Source organism: Triturus cristatus, chromosome 10, assembly GCF_964204655.1.
Source record: "Triturus cristatus chromosome 10, aTriCri1.1, whole genome shotgun sequence".
In the NCBI taxonomy this organism is placed as follows: Eukaryota; Metazoa; Chordata; class Amphibia; order Caudata; family Salamandridae; genus Triturus; species Triturus cristatus.
Genome location: NC_140593.1, coordinates 566372520 through 566396543, shown reverse-complemented (window position 1 = coordinate 566396543; position 24024 = coordinate 566372520). Strand labels below are relative to the sequence as shown.

Genomic DNA, 24024 nt, shown 5'->3' with positions numbered 1-24024 from the left:
CATTTGAAATGAAATGGATCAGTGGCAAAACCAAACATTTTTTGATACCAAATATCCCAGAAGACCGCAACTATATATGTTGCAGAAAATACACAAGGATGCAGTTAACCCCCCATTCAGACCTATCGTCTCGGCCTGTGGATCTATCTCTGAACCTATTGGAAAATTTGTTGACAAATTTCTACAACCTATTGTGCAAAAAAGTGTCACTTACATAAAAGATACCACATCATTTTTGAATTTACTGAAGATGATTGAACTGGTAAAAAATGAATCCTATGTTCTGTGTACTATAGATGTGACGGCACTTTACACATCGATTCCCCATAATGAGGGGTTAGAAGCCTTAGAATGGAGCTTGTTAAGAAGCGATATGGAGGAAACCCAGAAATTGTTCATTATGGAGCTGATGCAATTTGCATTATATTACAGTTACTTTGAATGGCAAGGTAAATTTTACAATCAAGCAAGCGGAACATCTATGGGCTTCGGGGGGGCTCCCTCGTATGCCAATATTTTCATGAGCAAATTTGAGGTTGACTACATTCTTGAGAATCCTATACGGACTGAAGGATTAGTTATGTACAAAAGATACATTGATGATCTATTTTTAATTTGGAAAGGATCTTGTCAAGAACTTGAAAACAACATTTCCATGCTAAATACTTACAATGATCGAATAAAATTTACACATTCCATTGATGAAAATCCATTGCATTTTTGGATGTAAAAGTAACATTAGATCATAACCAAATCAGCACTCAAGTGTATACCAAAAAGACAGCGCAAAAATTCCAGTTTATTATTTCAGAGTTTCCACCCAGAGTCGCTCAAAAAACATTTACCCACATCTCAGTACATCAGAATAAAACGTATCACATCTAACAGTAAAGATTTACAAGTAACCCTTAAAGAGCAAACTGCCAAATATCGCCAAAGAGGTTATCCTGAAAGCGTTCTTAAGACATCTTTGGAAAAAGTGACAATGCAATCACGGGACGATTTATTACAAGAACGAATACCCATCCACAAGAAAAAGACTGTATGTGTCTTGAAATATTCTACTGAATCGTCAAAGATCAAAAGAGCTATCAACAAAAATTGGAGAATAATTCAAATGGAACCAGAGTTGAAAGATCTATATGATGAAAAAATTACATTTGCATTTCAACGTTGTAAAAATTTGAAAGAACTATTGAACACTCCAAAAAGAATCACCACTAAATGGCACGGAATGCTTCAATGTCAAAACTGCACACATTGCAGTAATGTTATTGTAGGGAATAAGTTCACTCATCCTACAAAAGGTTATCAAATTGATCTAAATCACACTAGTACGTGTGATACGGCCAACTGTATTTATGCCATCAAATGCCCTTGTGGCAAAATATATGTGGGACAAACCGAGCGGAAAGTCAAAATCCGCATCACAGAACATAAGAGCAATATTCGTTTGAAGAATCCTAAATCTACTGTGGCATGTCATTGGACTGAAGCTCGGCATCAAATATCCCAATTACGCTTCACGATACTAGAGTCGATCACACAACGCCGAGACCAGGATCCCATGAAACAGAGGTTAAGAACAGAATATTTCTGGATCAAAAAATTGAACTGTTCCCTTCCGATTGGGCTAAATGATCGTATTGAATATTCATGCTTTTTATAACATGTTACACTATCACATTGGCTGAAGGAATCCTCCGAACCCTGTATTAGTGTTATCTATTTACCTTGTTTCTAATTTGATGTATTTTGACTTTTATTTTTAATGTATTTTCTTTTTTAGTTTTGTTCATTATCATTGAATTCGTGCATAACCATTGATATTCAACATCGCGAATAACACGAACTTGATCAACGTATCACAGTTTGGTATATATTCTGTTTTTTTTTTTTTTTCGCAATTCACACACATTAACTTTATTTACTTCGCAAGGTTCACTACAAAGTGTATCCGTAGTCACTGCCGTCGTCTCCCCGATCACGTGGGGCAGACATCGCAGAATTAAGAATAGAATTGGTTATTCTACTGACACGCCCCTATACGAACTGCACCGTGATGCACTGCCACAATATATCAGTGGTTTTAAGACCTTTCACTTTTTAAACCGCCATTGTACGGGCGCGTAAACTGAAGTCCGCTAACAGAGTGTGAACCTACGGCAACTGAGACCCATTGGTCCCACGTAAGTTGTTTCTTTCGAAACTGTTTCTGATGCTCATAACAGAATTGCATCGAGTTTATATGCTGGATGTTTTTGAATACAGATTCGTATCACGATTGTGCATAAAGCTATACTTCAGGCTAGACGCGGGATGTATTTGAATATAGATTCGGATCACGAATGTGCGTAAAGCTATATTTCAGGTTTTAGAAATTATAATTTGTTTGCTCCGCGACACGTTATAGTGTGTTTATCTTTACAAAAAAAACCCAGAGTCAACTGAATGTCGATTTCTCATTTTGATTAACTATGCCTACTCATTCGGTTTGTATTTTTGAGTTCACGATTTACTTTTAGTTTTGGCTGCACATCTTGTCTCAGTAGACTGTATATCATGTTGATTGAATTGTAGAGTGAACTTAATGGTCCTGTTTTATTTCTTTTAGACCCCTGAAGAAGGGTCAGAGTTTATTGACCCGAAATGCATTGGGTGGATGTTTAACATTGAAAATTATCAATGAATTATTTTCATCAGACGATGATTATGTATGCAACATGCAATTGATCCAATAATATTTGAAGTTGAAACGATGGAGAAATGATTTTCAAAAAATAATAATTCAAGATATGTGAAGAAACCTTAGTGTTTCATTGAATACAGTGCGCACTTGTTTGGTGGGTAGGTGACACTCTCCACAACATCCTCTACATTCAAAGACACGGTTGGACTCCGTGTGACACAGGTAGCGCCAACAGGAACTCTCAAACCTCGCAATCATAACTTGAGTGCACGGGGATAACACTGTTTTGCTGTTTTGGGACTGGTCCCATTCCTTGCTCAGGATGGGGGGGGGGGGGGTTACTGCTTAGGGATGCTGTGGCAAAAAAGTTTCCGGATCCAGTCTCATGCCGGGGGATAATTCTACGTGAAGGAATCTGCGGCTAGAATAGTCTCTACCTGATGCATCGTTACCGAAGGTAAGTAACTCGTACTTTAGGTAGATGGTTTCTGCCCACAAAACACAGCACAGGATGTGGGGGAAGGGGCATCAGCTCAGTACATTCTGTGAGATGTGTGTCATTTGACCACACAATGCAGCCAAAGTATTTGTCTTGGTGTCGCTATAGCTCAGGTCACACCTTGACCTGCTGGAACTGTTTCAGAATTTCAGCATGAGTTCAAGAGAGCATTCCTAGAAATGCATATTGAAAGCTAGACAGTAAACTCGGTCTCAGTGTTTTTATATGGGAGGGGGCAACTAAAGGGGTAGCACAGTGAAACTTCTCGGAAAAGGGTGTACAGGCAACTCCTACCTACTGGTAATGTTATGGAGCCCCATACAACCATACGGGCTTCCCACATAGCTGAGGATAATCCAACAAGTGGGTCCAGTTAGGACCTTTCTATGTGGATTTTCCAAAGAGCCAGTAGGCAAAATGTCAAGTAAGATAATGTTAAAAAAGTAAATATATTGCAGAAAAAACATACAGCTCACTTCAAGACCAGTTGCCACTGTGTCATAGCCTGGGCATGGAGACTGTAGTCACCCCAGCTAAAAGAAATTACATTTGGGCTGTCGTCATAATGCCTAAGTGAGTCTAGCATTCTGTAAATAAGTGACACTAAGACCACAGATCAAGGGACTTGAGACACAGTTATTTGCACCAGAGAACATACCGGGTTTGGTAGAATATTAAAAATAAGTAGATTGTCACATGGATATTGCAACTGGAAGTGTCGATCTTTCCTTCAAAATATGTAAAAATGTTCTCCAACATCTTCTGCATATTACTTCCTGTATGGGTGTAACCTAAACGAGTGTCTGTGCATCCTTTGAATGTTTTAATCCAAATAGCCGAAAATGTCACTGTATAGTACACTGTTCTGTAACAACTTACTTGCATAGCTCTTAGCTTCGCTACCCTCCACTGCTTATGGAACTGAAGAAAGGAGGGACGCAGCAGGTAAGTTCGAATAACTTTGATGTCCAGTAAATAGCATAACACCTTCAGCTTGCCAGTCAAGGGCATTGTATTGTATTTTTTCCTCAACCTCCACTTGGTCTATCTGAAAGACAAACCCTTTTACTCCTCCCCCCTCAACACCAGGACCATTAACCATATGTACTTTAGCACTAAATGTTGTGCGGACTTTAGAAAAATGTCCCTTAATGTTACATTTCCTGCAAACAACACTTCTAGCAGGGCATTTCCAATTGTTAGCAAGATGGTTAGGACTCCCACACCGAAAGCATTGAAAGTTATCTGTCTTACTCCGGGAGCCCTCTCTACTCTATTCACCTACTTTACACACCATTTCCTCACTTACTGTGTTCTTGGCCTCCCCTTTATCTGTATTCAACGCTGCTGATGACTTCATCTCCTTAATACACAATGCTGTATGTTCTAAGCCCTTAGCTATACTGATGGCTTCAGGGAGGTCCGGATTTATTTATTTTTTTTTTTTTTAGTCCTCATTTATTTTCCATATGCTTTGAACTCAAGGAGAAGGGTCTAGCTTCTATCACAAATGGCCAAGATGGTTTAAGGGAATCCGGTCGCTCCACAGGGGAGAAGTAGACACCTAGTATCTCCGGATATATCCCTTTGGCTTTATTGTAGTGGCTCCGACCCCAGTCTTGATTCTTTTAATGGAGCACTGGCATCCCTACCAAAGTGCTCCATTTATAACATATTCTTAATCATTAGACCATGAAATTAGAATTAAAAAGTAAAGAAATATCGCAGGGGAACTAAAGTATTCATATAACAAAAGCTGAAAATCTAAAAATCAACTGAAAACCAGAGACAAGTGACTAATGTGTTCTTAAACAAAGGTACTCCTCTACACCCGATTTTCCCAAATTGCCCAAAATTTAGATTTTTTTATTCTTTGTTCCAGATTGGTCCAAATTTGATATTCTCTGAATGGAATATATCCATTCTTCTTGTGTAGGGGGGCATGATAAAATCAATTTAATACACAGCCCTCTTCGGGCTAGCAGAATCAGATTAATAAACATTGCTCTATGTTTTTTTGTTAGAAAGCCTCCGTCTAAATATCTCGGGAGTATCCCAAAAATTATGGATACAGTTGTTAATTTTATTTCAAACCCCATAATATCTGAAATGGTCTTACCCACTTTCTGCCAATAGGAGAAAATTACTGGGCAGCTACAGAACATATGCACCTCATTAGCCTTGTCTTCTCCACATTTTGGACACTTCTTAATCTCTCGGCTTCCCATTCTTGATAATTTCTGGGGTGTCCATTAAGCTTTGTGAACTGTGAAGAGGTGGTTCTTTTTTAAAGGTGCAGCATTTACGTAAGACCATAAAAATGACATAGATACTTGCCCAGTAGTTTCAAGATCTTCATTCGGCAGATCCTTCTTCCATATTTCATTAAATGAGGTCTGCATCTCTTCTCCATTCTGGACTAAAAGCCAATACCACTCCGATACTACTTTTGACTTTATTTGATGAGAGCGTATTTTTGAAGCCAATTCCAAGTTGCCTTTTAGTTCTTTATTTATAGACTTTGTCCAACTATTCAGCTGATAATATTTAAACTTTGAAACTGAAGCCTCGCATATCGCCGAAAAGTGAGGCCAGGAAATCAATTCCGCATCGACAATCAGTTGTCCCCAAGTGTTGATGCCCCAGGCACGGAGAGGAGCAGTCAGAGCGTCTTCCATACATTTAGGTGTTCCTGGGGAATCCCAAATTGGAGCTACCTCGTTGTAATACGGTATTTTTAGAAGGCGACTCACCTGGAACCAAAGCTTCATGGCTGATAGCAGAATCTTCAGTTTAACCTTTCTAAAATATTTTGGGTTTCCATATTGTAAGAGAAAACATCCTGCTTGTTGAGACAACTCTGTAGTAAGGGCTTTATATAATGGGGGGAAAAAATTTGCATTCCAACAATAATTGTCAGAATTTTTTTTAAGTGAATTGCACAGACATATAGAAATAAGTCTGGAGTTGCTATACCTCCGTTAACTTTTTGTAATCTCTTTAAGGCGATTCTGGGATTTTTGTTTCCCCAAATAAAACTTGAAAAAAAAACTCTGAACCTTTTTTAAACCAAATTTTTGGAAAGTCTAAAGGAATAGTATTGAATAAAAATGTGTATTTTGGCAAGGTTGACATTTTCAATAAATTTGATTTGCCTAGTAATGAAAGTGAAAGCCCCCCCGATGATTGGAGTTGTGATCTTACTTTTTTTGTGACTTTATCGAAGTTAACCAAGGCTATTTTATCAATATTTTGGACTATCTTGATACCAAGATATCCAATTTTCTTCTTTGTGTGAATGCTCCTAACATGAGTATTCCATTTCATTAGTTCAGTTTTTTTTTGGTTAATAAGGTATCCAGAAACCTTTCCAAAGCTCTCAAGTTCAGACCATATCTCTGGAGATGATTTTTTAAGTTACCAGTATATATTATAAGGTCATCTGCATATAGACCAATTTTATTCTCCCATCTGTTGCATTTAAACGGGATAATATTTTGGCAAGCTCTTAATTTGTACGCTAAAGGTTCAATATAAATATTAAAGAGTAAAGGGGACAAGGGACACCTCTGTCTGGTACCCCTTCCTATTTGTATTGACCTGGTTAATTTCCCATTAAGATTTTAGCAGTGGGATTTTTGTGGATAGCTTTAATTGTTTTCACAAAAATTTCACCGAGATTAAGAAGTTGAGCTACTTTAAAAAGGAAAGACCAATTGACCCGGTCAAATGCTTTAGCAGCATCAAATGTCATTACTGCTAGAGGGATCTATTAAGACTGGGCCATATCTATCGCCCCAGTTAAGTCATGTGTCAGTTCACTTAGTTGTCTTCCCTTCATGAACCCTTTCTGATCTTGATGAATTAAGGAGCCTATTACTTTGTCTAAACGTTTTGGTTAAAATCTGGGTGTATATTTTCTGGTCGCAGTTCAAAAGTGATATAGGTCTATAAGACTCGCAGAGTCTTGGATTTTTGTTAGGTTTTAATGAGATTGTTATAGTGGCTTCTTCCCACGATGGAGGGGGATTTTGACCTTCTACAAAACATGAATTAAACAAATGAAGGAGAAAAGGGGCGAGTTCTTCTTTCAAGATAATATAAATTTCATTGGGAATGGAATCTGGGCCGGCAGCTTGTCCCGTTTTTTAAGGAGCTGATAGTTTGAATAATTTCCTCCCTAGATATGCAACAATTTAGTTGTTCTCTTTCATTTTGCTGAAGTGAAGGAAGAGCTGAGTCTAAGAAGAATTCTTCCATGCTATCCTCATCTATAACTGTCTCATCAGTATATAGATTTTTTTAAAATTGGACAAAGGCCTCCTCTATTTTGGAATCAAAAATAATATTGCCAGTATTCAAACAACGGAGGTCTTTTATCCAATTTCTTGTTTGGTCAGCTTTAGTTTTCCACGCCAGTAGCTTGCTGCATCCCTCTCCATATTCATGGTGGGCCAGTTTACTGGCATCCCATTTTTAGGTCTCGCTGAGTAAGCGCGCATGCGCTGCTCGGAGAGACATTTTATAGGTGAGTTTTCAAAGTGCTGCTGACTGGCCTAGCGCTTGTGTTCACGCGAGTGTGCACGCGCGAATCGCCAGCTTTCAGCAGCACTTTGAAAACTCACCTACTAAAGTCATCAAAGCTGACCGCATACCACAAACTCTGAAAATATGCATCTCACACACTTCCGCATCCATCACTCCCCTATGCGCTGGATCCTAGAACACGATAACCCGCTCCTTCAGCAAATAAACGTAAATAAACCACTCAACAAAATACATGTAGTTCTCTTCTCTATTTCCTTTCCTGTCTCAAATCAAAGCATTATTGCCCCCTGCTGGCTGCAGTGGGAAACTGCGGTTTGTGAATCTCCATATTTTTTGTTTCCCGGTGCGTGCGGTTCATGTGGTCTTCACATGTCGTTGAGACAACGGCTTTCACTTGAACGCTGAAGCCTCGCCTCCCCAGCGAGGGAACAACACGACTACGAGCCTCTTCATGCTCTCCGTTCGCTAAGAACCAATCTCGGAAGCACTGGTCGCACTCCTGTGGCGCCTGCTCTGGTCCTGACCAAAGCTACGTGCGTCATCCAGACAGCTCGCTGTTGGGTTGGCTTCATACACGACGCTTCGAATCAAAACCCACCACGCATGAACTGTGAGTGCGGACAGGCAACACCGAACTACTTGTACTTAAAAAATCGGTACCTAAAACACCTGTGTTCTCACCTATCTAATGCTATGTGGTCAGTAAGTAGCTATCCTTTATTTAGAAAGATACCATTAAATTATGTGGTGTGTTTGTACGTATGATTTATAGGAGTAGCGCAAACCTAGCTAGAGGCTAACAGAATGCTGAACATTGGCGCATGTATTCCTTGTCCTCTGTTCCATTGGGTATTCCTCCAATGCCTCCTTGTTAAACTTATCACTGTTTGGGCACTTCAATTGTACCAGTTTAACACCTAAATGTAGCAATAAGCAACCGAAAGGTGACCAGTCAACCTTTGCAAAGGGCCTTCTTCTGCGCAGCAACATGTTGCTGTGGTTTTCGTAACTGTTGAACCCTTTGAGGCAGAAACAAAATGGTTTTGTCTTTATATTTGCCGATTATGCAGCAGATAATGTATTATGTGCCAAATGCAGCAAATCTTTAATAATGAGAAAAATATTGCAACCACACAAATGCATAGTTGTCCTAAATGCGTTTGTGCCATTAAACCGTCCATCAGTTGTATTTTCATTAAATTAACACCACACATTGCAGCAAAGTTATCCTTCATCACTTCATGCTACCCCCTTGTGTTGATTGATGTCAGGCCAGAGGTTGGCACAATGGTAAACAGCATCGTTTTAGGTCTGGCTACGGATACTTGCATTTGTGTGGGGGGTCCTCAAATTAGCAAATCTTAAAGAAACTGCAATATAAACAAGACAGAGAGAGTGGACTTGGGCCCAGCCCCAACAAGCCATAAGATGTGTAGCTGCAATTGAGTCAGTGTGTGTTATTTGATTTATTTTATTCTCTGGCAAAATCGTTTTGTAATAGCCAATTTATGGATCTATAGTTGAGGAGGAGCTTGCTATTTGGATGCCTTAGCCCATCTTAAAGACCAAATTGTATTCACTGATAGCCCTTGCGTGCTCATTTGTTTTACTCATAGTTGTTAAAAGAGCTGAAATCCGAATCCCCTGCCCACACCAGTATCCGGCCCCCACATTTAGAGAGGGGTCGGTTTACCTGCTGTGGGAAAGCCTGCAGGTTCCCATCACACCTGGCAGCACACACCGGCCTTGGGCAGAGCTCCCAGTCTCCATGGCCACTGACCCTTGTCAATGACACAGGAAATGGGCCCTATAAATGAACAGGCATCAGAACAGCCACATGGAAGACCAGCATTGGCATAGCCAATAGGGCTCGCTTTTGGGACCTTATAAGTATTTAGTTATGCAGCACAATAGCCTGGGTGCAACAACATCAACTGTTGCATGGTTAAACACTTATAAGGTCCCTAAGGCGAGACCTATTGGCTATGCCAATGCTTGTTTTGTTTATTATTGTTTCTAAAAAATCAGCTAAGCTATGTTTCGCAATATTTAGCCTTCTCGGAGTATTAGTATTCTCCTGATCTTGTTCTAACAGTTCCTGCAGCTTATATATATCTGCTTCCAATTTTTTGTCTCCTCTTGCACCTTCCTCGATTGATGGATCGAAATAGCTGTTAAAGAGCCTCTCAAGTAGGCCTTATACAAGTCCCATATTGTTTGGGGAGTCGCTGAATTAAGATTAAAGTCAAAGAATTCTTTGGTTTCTGACTTCAGTTTATCTATTATTTCATTTTCTGCTAGTAATACTCGATTAATGGTCCACCTCCGGGGTGGGAGACTCACTTCCATAGCTAATTCGATAGTTACTGCGGAATGATCAGACATATGCTCTGGGATAGGACTAACTAAAGTAACATTTCTACTTGTAGCGATATCAACTAAAAAGAAATCAATTCTGGAGCGATCTCTACATTTTTTATTGCAAAAAGTAAATTTCCCACCTGATGTTTTGGATTTATAGACCGTTTCTTTCCAAATATCCACTAGACCAATATCAGACATTAGTTGTTTTAGGGCAGTCCTAATTGTTTGTGTGTTTATCGTTGCTCTAGAAGGAGTAGTCTTTACCTGGATTGACGAAAAAATTAAAATTCCCCCCCCCCCCCTAATATAATGTGGTCATTTTGTTTTAGATAGTTCAATTTGTACAAAGAAGGAAGGTGCACCAGAAAGTAATCCGTACGTTTCCAGTCTATTAAAAAAATATATCCTTTATTGTAGCTGTAGTGTTAAAATTGGTCATCAGCCAACTCGTTTCGTTCCAGAAGGAATTTAATCAGAGCATAAATTCCAAAGACTCTTCGGTTATTCAATTGAAGAGTCCTACAGTCTTCCAAAGTAAAAAGGCCCCCGAGTTAGCCCAAAATCTATCTAATCCTCTATAGAGGGCCGGACTGCCACGCAACGTCCCTTGTAATATTGCCGAATTCCAAAGATCAGTTTTGTAATCAATAGCCTTGCGTCACTCGTCCGATTTGTTTTCAAAGCAGGATTTGTTTTAGATAGATGGAGGAGTAAGGTGTACAAAGTGGCAGGATCGTCTAAATTTGGCCCATAATAGCCTACAAAGACTAGCCATTTGTTGTTTATCTTAACTCTAGCTATCGTCCACCTTCCCAGAGGATCGACCGTGCACTCCCCGAGCATAGCATGGGCAGATTTTTTAATTAAGATTGCGACCCCTTTCACTGTACAAGATTGGGTAGTACAGATACAGTGTTCAATCCACTTTTGGTGTTTTAGTATCACTTTCCACTCCTCTTTAAGCAAATGTGATTCTTGAATTAGAAAGACATTACAGTCAGACAGCCTTAAATACTCTAATATTCTCTTCCTTCTAGAGGGAATCCTTAGCCCATTAACGTTCCAGGACATGATTCTCACATTTTTCACTTTCTCTTTCTCTTTATTAGTTGGGCCTAATCGGGAGCTTATTGATTTCTCTGCCATCAATGAACCTTGAAGATGTCTAGCCAAGTGTGCAAGACCCTTTGACTAAAATTAGTAAATGAGGAAATTTTTTGTTTTTCTCCCGCTTGCTCCCCCACCCGAAGTGTAAATGTGTAAAAAAAAAAAAAAAATAGTTTTATATATTTTGTATGTGACCAACCCCCCCCCTCCCCTGGGGAACCCTCCTTTGCTGTTACTAGAGGTGAAAATAAATACCTCTGTTTTTTTAGGCTCTCTCTCTAGCCAGACTTATATCTAGTATTTTCATTTGGATGTGCTCTGTATTTGTTTTATTAAGGCATTTGCCTCTTCCGGGTCCTTGAAATTGAACATTTTGTTGTTCCACATTACTTTGAGGGAGGCGGGGAAACGTAGGTTTGCCATAGCACCCAGATTCCTTAATTCCTGCATCGATTTTCGCAGTAACATTATTTGTCCTGGGTAATGTGAGAAATGTCTGACCTAATGCGGAATGACCATCCAGCTTTTTTATACACCCCTATTTTTAGCCCTGCTGCCAGAATTTTTTCTTTGAGTACATAAGATTTGAAATTCACTAGGATCCTTCTTGGATTTTTTTTCCCAGGTCTTTTTGAGTATGGATCCCGATGTACTCTTTGAATATCATCCTCGAAAAGTAGTTTCTCAATATCGGGGTGAAGTTCTGTGAGGAGGTTGATTATAAAAGATCTGATATCTCCTCCATCCACATCCTCTGGTATATTCAGGAACCTGACATTGTTCCTCCTTGCATTGTTTTCCAAACTTTCTAGTTTTTCCTTCAGGATTTTATCACCGCTTTTTATCGTCTGGATCTCATGTGTATTTTTTTCTACTTGCTTTGTGAGATCCTCCATGGCTAGCTCTACAGCTCCTACTCTTTCTGAGATGTCATTCAGTTTAGCTTCTAGAGTCTCACAGACCGTTTGTATTTTAAGTTGATTATTTTCAGATACTGCAAATTTGTCTCGTATTTCTGTGAGGAGAGTTGTTAATAACCCTTCTGTGACAGTTAGCCTTTGAATTATCTGATGCGTTTGGTGTCCTTACTAGTTCTATCTCCCTTGTTACTGGCTTATCTTCTTGAGAAAAAACTAGTATCTCGGTACTGCTAGATTGAGTTTTAGACCCTTTAAGCTGAGTCACCAAATCGTTGTTTTTTTGTCAGGGGAGGTGGAGGGGTAGTGTCACTCTCTTCAACCAACTGCGAGACTGGTTCAAAGCTATTTTTTAAACCAACTGGTTCCATTGCTACTCTTAGAGGGGAGTGTATATCCTGAATTTTAAAATATGACCTTAGTGAGGGCATAATAAGAGTACTACCTGAGGTTTTTTTCAGCTGTTTCTTTCTCCCCTTACAAAGAGGGGTTTTACCCAGAGAATCCTTTGAACTCTGAGTGGATCCTGTGCTTTCTAAAGGTTTAGTTTGTAATACAGGCACCAGTTCTCTGCTAATAAGTTCAGGGGAGGACTGGTTTTTTTCCCCAAATAAAAAGATCTTCATCTTGCTTTTCTTTCCCTGACTCCCCTCGTTCTGTCTTTAGCTTGGGACCCCAATCGAGCCCCTTCCTCCTTACCGGCGTCATTTGAAAATGCCATGCGCCAAAGATTGCTCCTTCTGGGACTGACTAGGTTCTCTCGTATTTTACATCCGATTGTTTCTCCGTTTCTTCTCCCCCGATACTCCGCGGACCCCCAGGGGTCGATGCGTCAGGGAGGCTCCTCCAACGTGGGAAGGTAGAAGCGGTGATTCAGCTTCCGTCGTTCTGAAATCCCACTCCAACGGCGACGCCTCTTCCGTTCCAAATCTGCGCTGCCCCCTCTAACCAGCGGCCTCCCCGCGGCACCGCCTCCCTTTTGACCACCACCTCTCCACATCTGACTGATCCGCGCCAAGCATGGAACCCGAACGAGTGCCGGCAAAACCCGAAGAAATGAAACAAAAAGCACCGCGTAAGTTAGTTCTTCATTACGGACTTTTGTTCTGCCTTATTATAACCCTTACTCGAAAGCCACATCCATAATTTCCACAATTTCCATGGAATGCCTTGGCCGAGAGAGAGCCTCCGGCCGCTACTAACCGACGGCCGCCATTTTCCCCCCGACGCTGCAAACCTCCCACAACATGGTACTTTGAGGTCCGGATTTCTGGTGAGAAGTTCTTCCTGCACCTTCATGTCATTTGTACATCTAACTAACTGGTCCCTGATGAGGGAATCTGTAAGAGCTCCAAAATCACACGTGGCTGACATGGCTCTTAAAGCTGCCACATAGGAAGAAACCTTATCTTTTTTTTTGTACTCTTTTGAAAAATGTGTGCCTCTCCAAGACCACATTTATCTTTTCTTTAATGTGTGACTCTAACTTCCTTAAAGTGAACTCAAATACATTTACACCTGCTTCTTCTTCATTGGGTTCTTCTTCAGTCAGCCTTCCTGTAATATCCTCATAGACTTTCCTACCATGTACGCCCAAATTGTGCAAGAGAATGTGCTGTTTTCTTATAGATGAAAAATTACCTCCACCAATAGCTATAAGGTATGATTTATAAAAAATCCCCCCCAACTCCCCCAAGGTATGTCAGGTTCTCCAACCTCATTAAGAAAAGGGGCTGGCTGGCTGGCTGGCTCATGTCGTACCTGCCATGGTGGTAGTAATGCACAGTACTTAGTAAGTAAAATATTAGTAATTGACCAAATACCAGGCAGAAAGTTGGAAATATAACAGTGATGATGCTATGTAAAGTAATGGTAATTTCGAGAGGACCTGAAAAAAATAATGTTAGTACAAAGTACTTCATAAAATACACAAGCAAAAATTAACAAAAGCCTAACACAGATTGGATGACACAAAAAAATGCTCTAGTTACGTAGATCTTCAATCGTGGAGAAGCTTGAAAAGCTTGTGTAAGAAAGCTAGAAATGGAAGACCCTTTTCTATGGTAATCATTTCCCACCAGGAAGATGAGACGTTTGAGGGTGTGGCGAAGAGAGGAAGTTCCTGTCAGAAAAGCTGCAATGGCTCAAGGTTTGCAAGAATCCCACGTCCAGAACACCCGGTGTGAAATTACTTCAGTCACAAATTGAGGCGAAGACCTCACAGCAGCAGAGAAGCGGTGAGAGACGAACAGAGCGTGCCTCCTGCTGCGAGGAAAACACCCGCTACGCATTCAACCAAGCAGGTGAAAAGGAGCAATTGGAGTGAGCTTGAGGAGCAAGCACCGCGTCGACCGCCACAGCAAGGGAACCAGACGTGTGAACAAAAGGAATGCGGCTCACAAATGCTTCCAGCGGCCCAAGAGTGCTCGGGAAAAAAAAGGCGTGACCACACTCAAAACGCCACAGAGCACCGATCGGCATGCGGCTCACAAATGCTTCCAGCGGCCCAAGAGTGCTCAAAAAGGAAAGGCGTGACCACACTCAAAACGCCACAGAGTGCCAAGCAGCACAAATGAAGCCAAGAAAGGGGTCTCGCCACACACCCTCGCAGGAACAGAGGTGACAACATCGAACCTAGTGGAAATACGGCAACATCCCAGACACCAATAAAAACAGGATGAAGCGAGCCTAGATGGCACAGGCAGCGGGTCACCAAGAGAGCATGAAGATCCATGAGCCCAGCAAAGCAGTCTCAGACCCTTGGCAAGAGTCAATCACCACAAGAAATGACACTCAAGCCAGACGAATGGTCACCTCACCAACAGGCATGATGCGAAATCCGTGGACTTGAAGCCAGACCCTTAACTGACAAGGCGAAAATCAACAGGGTAAAGGTGCAGCGCTGTCCCTGTCACAGCATTCCGCAGCTCGTCGCCAAAATGAAAAAAAGGAGAGACGCAGCAGGTGAGTTTGAATAACTTTAATGTCCAGTAAATAGCATAACACCTTCAGCTTGCCAGTCAAGGGCGCACCTCACTCACAGGCCAGGCAGAACCCTAACATTCTAAATCAGTCTCCACCTGAGAATTCTAAGGTGGAACCAAGTGTGACAGGGAAGGAGGGGAGGACAGGAGGAAAGCAAAGGGACAAGATATGACCGGAACATTGAAGGTACAGTTCAGTTCTCCCCTGGAACATGGCAGCTTGCTGGCATGCTAGTCGGGAGCTCCAGTATCCATCCACACCAGACCTATTGTCTGGAGTAGTAGAGATAATGTTGTCTCCTACTTTTTACGTCTGTAAGCACCACAGCTAATTCGGATGAAATTCTGTGGGTTTCATTAATTTGTAATCGGGTGTTGAAATGGCTCTATAGCTCAGGCATTGACACAAGCATTGGCTTTAGATCTCTCTTTGCAGCAGGCTGGACACCTTCCTGACAGAGAAATGCCAGTGCTTAAGGCTTGTCTTGTAGCCATGCTGCAGGGTGATGTTTTTTATATACCATGCCTAGGCAGAGACGCAGGACCTGGTGATGGTGCACACCTGATGGAGGGTATTGAAGGCTGCAGTAACTAGGTGTTAACAAAGGTATTCAAGTTTGTTTGTTTGAGACATTGCTCACTTGGCAAAACAAACATTGCAATTAACATATACAATTAAAAATGTCAGAAGATAAAAAATAATTAATAATACATTTTAAAGAGATGTACGCATAGATTTACAAAATTATGGCAAATTATGCTTAAAAAAAATCAAAAAGACAAACTAACCCAATTCATTCTATAAAGTGCCATAAGTAACAGACTTCAGAATGCCTGCCCACCCTTTTATAACATTTCATCTATTGATTAGATTCAAAGAAGTCTCTGCGATAACATTCATACCAGACACCGGATTCGTTTCAAAAGAGCTCCCTCTGCAATCTTTCTTCTGCCTTCGTTTTAGGTTTAAGCAACAAATGGAAACACAAGTGTTCTATAATTGTCCCTTGGTCATTTCAACTAAAGTACAGGACACAAATGTTTATACGTTAGACTCCGTACGGAGTTTATTTTAGTAGTAATATCAAGAAAATTCCAAATAAAGTGCATCATGCAGTCCCTATGAAACATGATTATATTGAAACTTTGTTATCTTCTTTAACAACCCCCCTCATCCCAAGCATTTATCGATCTCAACATCCTTAAAACAACCCACTTAAAAAGTTACAACTATTGCATTACTAAAAAAATAAGCGTTTATGAGAAACGTACTATTCCTTAACATAGTAGCTCTTACGTTCATTTGACAAACACATCATCTATACATCTTAATTTTAACGTAAAAAATATTGCATACCAATAAAAAAAGATTTGTCGGGAAGGACAAAGTGCCTGGTGAATGCCTTTTTATTCTAACATACTCGCCGAAAAAAGCGCTTCAACACCCAGTCAGGGGTAACAAGCGCTATATAAATACAAACCTTTTTTCCTCTTCTCTCACTCCGCTATCCTTCTGTATCCAAATAACTGACTAACCTATTGTAGTGGGTTTGGGGTGACAGAGACGCAGTACCAGGTTCGTAGGAGGTCTAGGAGAGTTTTATTTCAAGATTTATATACACAGTCTGGCTTTTTCCACAGACCCACAGGTAATGGTCACGAGGTCCGACTTTGTCTTGTAGGGCAGCCCAGCTGAAGGATCCCCGTCAGGACGTGCTCCGGTCATGATGTTTCAGTCTGATCTCTCCGTTCGATGTTCCCCAAGAGACAAAGGAAAACTGAGTATTAGAAGAGTTGTCCCGCAACGTGGTACAAAGGGGCCGGGAGTGAAGGACACCGTGCAGGGAATGCTCGCTTCGTGCCTAAGTGCTCGGGGGGGGGGGAAGAGGTTTGGTTTAAGGTGTTGGTCACACGGGAGTGCCGATCAGGTACAGAGACTAAGAGTGCATCTGAAGAGGCAGTTAATGGGGTTTTCCCTTCCCCACCCAGCCCGCTACTTTCCCCCGTACCTGCTCCAGCCACGCTCCTCCCCTGGGAACGTGGCAGGGCGCTTCGCGGAGTCGTTGGCCTCCTGGCTTGCTGTTCTCTGCTTCCGGTGCTGTCTCGGCGGGGCTTGTTCGGGTTCCCTCCGTCCGCTCCTCTTGATCTGTCTTCCGCCTCCACTCTGGTTCTCTCCCTTCCGCTTTCCTGCACTCCTCTCCTCGCTCCACCGCTCTGCTCCTCCACTCTAGTTCGTTCTCTACCTCCGGGGAAACGCTGTCCGCCTTCTTCCTGGTCTCGCTCTCCTTTGAAGTCCCGCAGAAGGAGACGTCATCCAGGGGCGGGGTCTCCGTCCAAGGAAATTCCATCTTAAAGGCACCCTGTACCATTTCTGGCAACCAGTCTTGAGACCTGTAGTGAGCCCATTCATCCAGTCGGACCTGTTCCTCGGCAGCCTGTGTGATAACACAAGGGGGTATAGAAGTTTTGGGTGACCAGTAGTGACAAGCAGGTGATCCTGTCTCTGACATGTCCCTGCTCCGTCACACCTATCCACCCTCAAATTACTTTCATATTTCACTATGCTAATTCAACACTAATCCTTTCACGGTTCCGGAGTAGCATGCTACTCACCGAAGAAGCGCTTTCATGCCTCATCTGGGGTAGTATATATAAATGCAAATACAATACAATACATATCCTCCATACAGCTAACAGTAAAACAAGACTTTATCGGGAAATACAAAGTGGCAAGTGCAAACTCATATTAAACTTATGCCTTCAATTTACTGACCTATATGTGGCTTTCATGAAACGAAGGACTGTAGATGGCACCATACTATTTTATGTAGGCCACTTTGTCCATTACAGTATCAAAAGATGTGCCAAGGTGATAATAGAATCTTATGGTGTCACATCTCTGCACAAGGATCATTGGTTCCTTTACTCGATTAATCTGTAGTTCGCTAGAAAGTGGATCCAATATTTTTTCCTTCCTTGACCGAATGTGCAAAATATAATTAAGTGTGCGAATGAGTGGGTATTCAGTTGGCATAAAGGACATATACTTAGTCTTTCGATCGCAGTCAAATAATTTTCAACTATCAGCTTCCATGAGCTAAAAGCCGGAACTTGCCCCAGCATCCATCTTGTTACTGTACACCTTTTTTTGTAAACGTGTATTCTGTATGCAAAAGATGAAAAGGTTGAGGTCTTATCCTACCATCCTCTAAAGCATATGTCTTGGCCTCTGATCTACACGATTTTGTTTATAACTTGCTTCCTTCTTTGTGCGGATCCCTCGCCTACCCCTGCTTTTTTATCAGCATCCAGGTCAGCCAATATTCTTTTTATATTTTCCATCCATGGAATTTGGTCTTTTCGCTTTAAATGCTGTTTTGAATCAGTTCCCTTAGCTAACCGTCTGCTGCTTTCATGATACTGTACCAGCAGTTCAATACTCTGTCTGAAACTAATATTTATTAGGCCAAGCTTAAGTCTTAATAAACTATTCACAGAGCCTTTCAGCAAGCCAAGCCATTTTTTCCAAGTATTAGTTTCTATTCTATCTATTTGTTTTATAATTTTTTGTGCGAGACCCTCACATTAATACTGCAATAAACAAGTTATTTTAGCTTTGTAGGCCTCCATGAGAATTTAGTGACCTGTGACTAGCTCAAAATCCAACTTTAATGTTTCTGTGACTGCTTTCGCTCTCTGTTGTTGTTGATCAATGTGGGAGTTAAAATCTAGATTGTACTTCAAAACCAGAGCTAAATACGTGTATCCAGGCGCAAATTCCAATTGTTAACTCCTAGGCCATCTGTGTTTTTTAAATTTCAGATTAATATGGTTTGGGAATATCATATATATCATTCCTTTCACAATATTCTGCGAAGGCTTTTAGTTGCCGATAAAAGCTAACTGGGGTGAAGTCCAATAGAACTTTATCTTCAGCATAAAAGATTGAACATCCCCCCCCCCCCCCCCCCAATTATGGGGAGAGAGCAAGTTTGTCTTAATGCTTCAGGTGCATCATATATATATATCCATTTATTTCAAACTACCACTCATGTCCAGGCGCCGTCATGTAGTTGCTTTAAAGTATAGCTTTCTACAATAAATTTTAGGACAAAGCACCTATTCATTGTGGAGAAGCCATTTTGGTGAATGGGTACTTGGTCCTAAATAGAGGGTGTTGAGATAACGGAGTCTGCAGTAACAAGGATTGCAATCAAAGTAGTTTCTGATACTGGACTTCCAGCTCCCATTATTGTCGAGGGGCGACTTCTTGTGTTTCATAGGTATACACATTTTTTTTCTCAAGAAGAAGAGAGGCATTGTGAAAAAGATTAGAATTTGAAAAATATATATTTAGCAAAATTGATTGAGAGAGACAGCAGTGAAAAGCAAACAGCTCAAAAGAGGTTTCTTCTTAGATTACTTGATACACAACTGACTGCTACAGAAACTCTTGTTTGGATAGCCCTATGATGCTGGGAAGAAATGAGGAAGTAAAACGTTGGGAAACTTAAGTTTCTAAAAAATATTTGGAAAAAGTGGGTTTCACTAAGAAAGGTGCATCTGCTGGTAGTTGTAGGAGATACTTGGAGATGCCCAGTAAGTGAGGAAGTGTGATTAAGAGAAGTGATAAAGCCCTTCATAGTTAAAACACCTACGGATTGAGTGTGTTTGTAGCATCTATATGTCACTTAAGTAGCACCTGCCTTGGTCCCGCATCTGTTCTGTGGTTGGGTCTGCTTCTGTCCGCACCTTCTGCTGACCCCTAAGATACTGTTCCACTGGATCGTCCCCCTATATTTGATAACTTTGAACTCCAAATCATTTCCTGGACTAAGGTTTCCCAGGTTGTCTTGCACCTCAGTACTCCCTGCAATGCCTATGAACCCTGTTTCCAATCATTGTGAACCTGCCTGTATTAAAGGGATACGTTTAGTGGTTCAAAAAAGATTAATACCCCCGAATGATGGTCCAAAAGGGGAGGCACTCAGTCACTCTTATCACTGAGAGACACAAGCCGTGTATGCACGTTTGGGCAGACAAATTGGACAATTTAGTTGAGCTGACTAAATTTATAGAAGAGGTATGCCAAATAATACTGCCAAGAATGCTCCACTTATATTTTAAGTGAATTATAAGTATCTGTTGAAGACAGTGTTGATAGTTTTTGTTCTTTAACAGCATTCTTCTTTCCCCTTGCAGGCAGCAACCAAATGTGACAGCATGACTCTTACTTTAGGACCCTGGCTTGGTCTCCCAGCCGTGCCTGCTGCAACTCTTTACAGACATGAAGATCCTTCTTTGGTAAGCATTGTTCTACAAATTAACGATGTGTCTAGGTTTTGTTTTAAATATTACTTGTTGTGGTATCCCATTCTGGTTTTTTTATCCGCTGTTTTACTAATGTATTCTTGAGCATGTTTCGTGTCGTTTAAGTCAATAAAGTAAAAACGCTCAGGTAACTGATTAGATGTTAAGAGGCATGTAAATGATAAAGTTTCTTTCCTGTTAAAATAAATCATCCTTTTGCATACACTATGTGGATTTCAGTCTTATTCTTTGTTTTAAGCTTATAAGTTTGTATGAATTTAAACTGCAATTGTTGTTTTTACTAAACATTGAACAATGTCATATTTTGCACCTTTGACAACTCTATTATGACACATCTAAGATGTTCTTTGAATTAATGTTTGTTGTTTTTCAGTCGCTAGCTGCAGGTCTAACATCCAGTCAGCCCGTGGAAAAGCTTCGTGCTCTACCATTGTGGTTGTCCTTGCAGTACCTCGGTCATGATGGGATAGTTGAAAAAATAAAGCATGCCTCTCAGCTAGTAAGTAATATTTCCATTTTGAGTATGTCTTAAATATGCATTCTGCTGTCAAAACATTATTATTATTTTTTGCATAAAGCCTATTGAATTGTCTTGTATTCAGAAGGTTTTAAAATTATTAGTGAAACATATGATGGCAACTTTCATCTGTTATTTCAAAATTGATTTGATTGCACATTCATCAACCAATTAGAGTATGCATTTACACTTCAAAGGTCAACCTAATACAAAATCAGCTGTAATTTGCCATATGTTGCTTTGCCTCTGGAAAGATGACATGAAATCTGACCGTTGGGGAGAAATGCGTTAACATTTATCTGTTGCAGCCCAATGGGTTGTGACTTTTGACAGGGCAGCATTTCTAACTGTGATAGATATTCTTTAGCCGAAACTCCGTCCTTTCTCTGCATGAAGAGGAGTTGGGGTGAGCTGAATTATTTTTCTGACATTCCCTGAAGCACATGTAGTCTCATTACACCCTTAATACAGTAATCAGTGTGTTGCTCACCTTGGGATCCTGGACACCCATGATTCTGCCTCCTTATTTCAAGTACGTCTCTGTCCTTTGATCAAGTGTGCAGCAGTTAATCACAGGTTAAATTTTACTGTTTGGAAGGGGTCGCTTTCTGTAACTATCTAAGATCTTTGTATCACTATACGTTGAACAGTGACTTTGAAAATCATTATTCTGATGGCTACTTCTACCTGCAGATTTTTCACCTGTAGAACAATCCCCAGACATCAGACTGGATCCATAAAACTTCATTTCTGGTGCCAAACTTCTGTTGGCATCGGAGGTGATGTCAGGTGATGTCCCTGAAGCCATAAAGCGCCTGCCCCATGCGCATCAACATCAGTTCTCTTACTGCCATACCTTCTATGTGAATCCAGAGCTTCGATCTCTGAGGAGTTTTCCTCATGGAAAATCTTCAAAAGCAGTAACATGTCACCTCCAAGGAAATCTGACTTTAAACTCTGTAGCGATTGTGTCCCCCACACTATCATTGCCTCTACTCTATTTGGTTATGGTGCTTGGGCTCTGACCACAACACCAACCTCCTACCTCAGCATGAATCCCAAGGCCATAAAAGAGAATGAGGTAAAAGGCTTTACAGCAAGAGTCAACGTCATTCCCGTTCTTCTTCATCCACCAAGCACAGAAAGCTAAATAAAAAATAGAAGAAGCGCTCCAAAGGTAGGTTACCCAGACTGCCTCTGACCTCCTACTGGAAATACGTCCTCGGAACCAAAGTTAGTTTAGATTCTAACTGAGGATCCATTGCACAGCCCTGCTCCTCCTTTGGGACCAGCTCTGGACATACCTCCATTGCTCCTGGAGCCTTTGGCGCGGTCTCCCTTGCCAGAAACTTTGATGCCTCAGTTCCCCAAATTCCCAATGCCAGGTCCAGATTCAGCACCATACCTCAACGCAATGAACAGCATCTTCGCAAAGGTGTTGATGCCGTACAGGCCCTCCTCCAGCTCGACTGCTCCACCACAGCCCCCTATGTTCCTGACATTCTTTTTTTTGTTTGTTTCAAAAGAGAACTTTATTGAAAATTAAATGGGTGTCAATATACAATATAGTTGATTAATCATCAAACATGTCATTAATAAATTCCAGCACAAATACATGAAGAATAACTAAGAGTAACAAGCAATAAAGTGAGAAAATAAGAAAGAAATTGATATAAAGTTACATAATAGTTAGAGGAGTACCTAAAGGATTTATGGAGGTTTAAGTACCTCTTGCTGGGAGGGGTTTGGCAAGAAGTGTTGCTTGGCACAAGTATCAAATAATGTGGTAACAGGTAACCATAACTGAAGTCTTTTAGTAGTCGTAGGAGTGGGTGAGGTAGAGAATGTATCCAATCTAGGATTGTGGCATATATCATACCACCAAGCCTTATATGAAATTTTTATGAAATCTTTCCAATGCTTCGTAATTTGTTGAAAGGCGACTGCTAGTAATAAATCAATTATTTTGAAATTAATCTCAATATTATCCCAAGCCGGTGAAAGGCTACCTAAAAAGATATTCATTACAGAAAATGGGGCGTTTGTGCCAAAAATTAAATTAATTTGAGACCAGACCCGTTTCCAAAAATTATATACTGGCGAGCATGAAAACAACATATGAAATAGATCGGCATTTGGAAATGTACAAGACCAGCAAGTGTCTGGTATGTTAGGGAATCGCTTGTGAAGGGTTTGTGGAGTCAACAAAAGTCTGTTATATAGGGGGCGTGGTCTGGCCACGCAGGAAGATGGCCGCCTGAGCAGTGAGCTCCGCCTCGGGACGGGGCCCCACCGGTCATATCTTACCGCCCATTGCACTTGAAGCTCTTTTCTCCTGTTCCGATGTAGTCGGAGGATGTGGAGGTCACTCGGAGTGAGTTTCCTGATGTCGGTCGGCGCGGGAGGTCCTGTGCCGGGCGCTGACGAGGACTCCTCACGGCCCTGCTTTCGCCACCGCGTCTAGTCTGACGTACCTCCTTGGAACGCGCCTCCTCAGGCCGTGCCTTCTACTTCCCTGTGAGGCCGCGCCTTCGCGAATGACTGGAGCGCTGAATTTATTCGAGACGCGCCTTTCCGTCTAATTGATGCAACGGCACCACCTCCAGGCTTTAAAAAAAAAAGGTCAGCTGTCTAGTCTATGGATCCTCCACGCGAGCGTCTGAAGACCACAATGTATATAATCGAGGATCGCTCTATGCACTTCATCTGATTTTTTCCTCAGCAGAGCTGTTTTTTCCTCAGCACACCGCCTCAATATTAAATTGACGCCGCATTCCTCCATTTTTGAATCCCGCCTCCTTAGGCTTTTGGTATGCACACCTGGCGTAGTCACTTTTCAGAAATAAAACTCATTTTTTGTCACAGTCGCCAAATTCTCCTCAGACCTCTTCATCGTAGGAGTTATTCACTGGAGTGTTGCAGTACAATTAGTAGGTGCATTCTATGTATATTGTTGTGCTGATGAGAAATTAAGATTAAAATCCGAGATTTAGGAGTCTCTAGCTTAATCAAAAAGACGTCTTGCAATTCCATGTGGAGCCTTGAGTTGAGCTTCTCCTCTCTTTCGA

The 24024-nt window shown here is 41.2% G+C and overlaps 1 protein-coding gene across 3 annotated transcripts in view; it reads left to right on the top strand.

Annotated features, from left to right (window-relative positions):
• Positions 1–24024, top strand: part of PDXDC1 (pyridoxal dependent decarboxylase domain containing 1) — a 360469-nt gene that overhangs the window by 166871 nt on the left and 169574 nt on the right. For all 3 annotated transcript variants that reach the window (XM_085632067.1, XM_085632066.1, XM_085632068.1), the window contains 2 exons: positions 20311–20412; positions 20813–20938. In XM_085632067.1, the coding sequence (XP_085488193.1) occupies positions 20311–20412; positions 20813–20938 (228 nt within the window). The remainder of the gene's footprint in view (positions 1–20310; positions 20413–20812; positions 20939–24024) is intronic.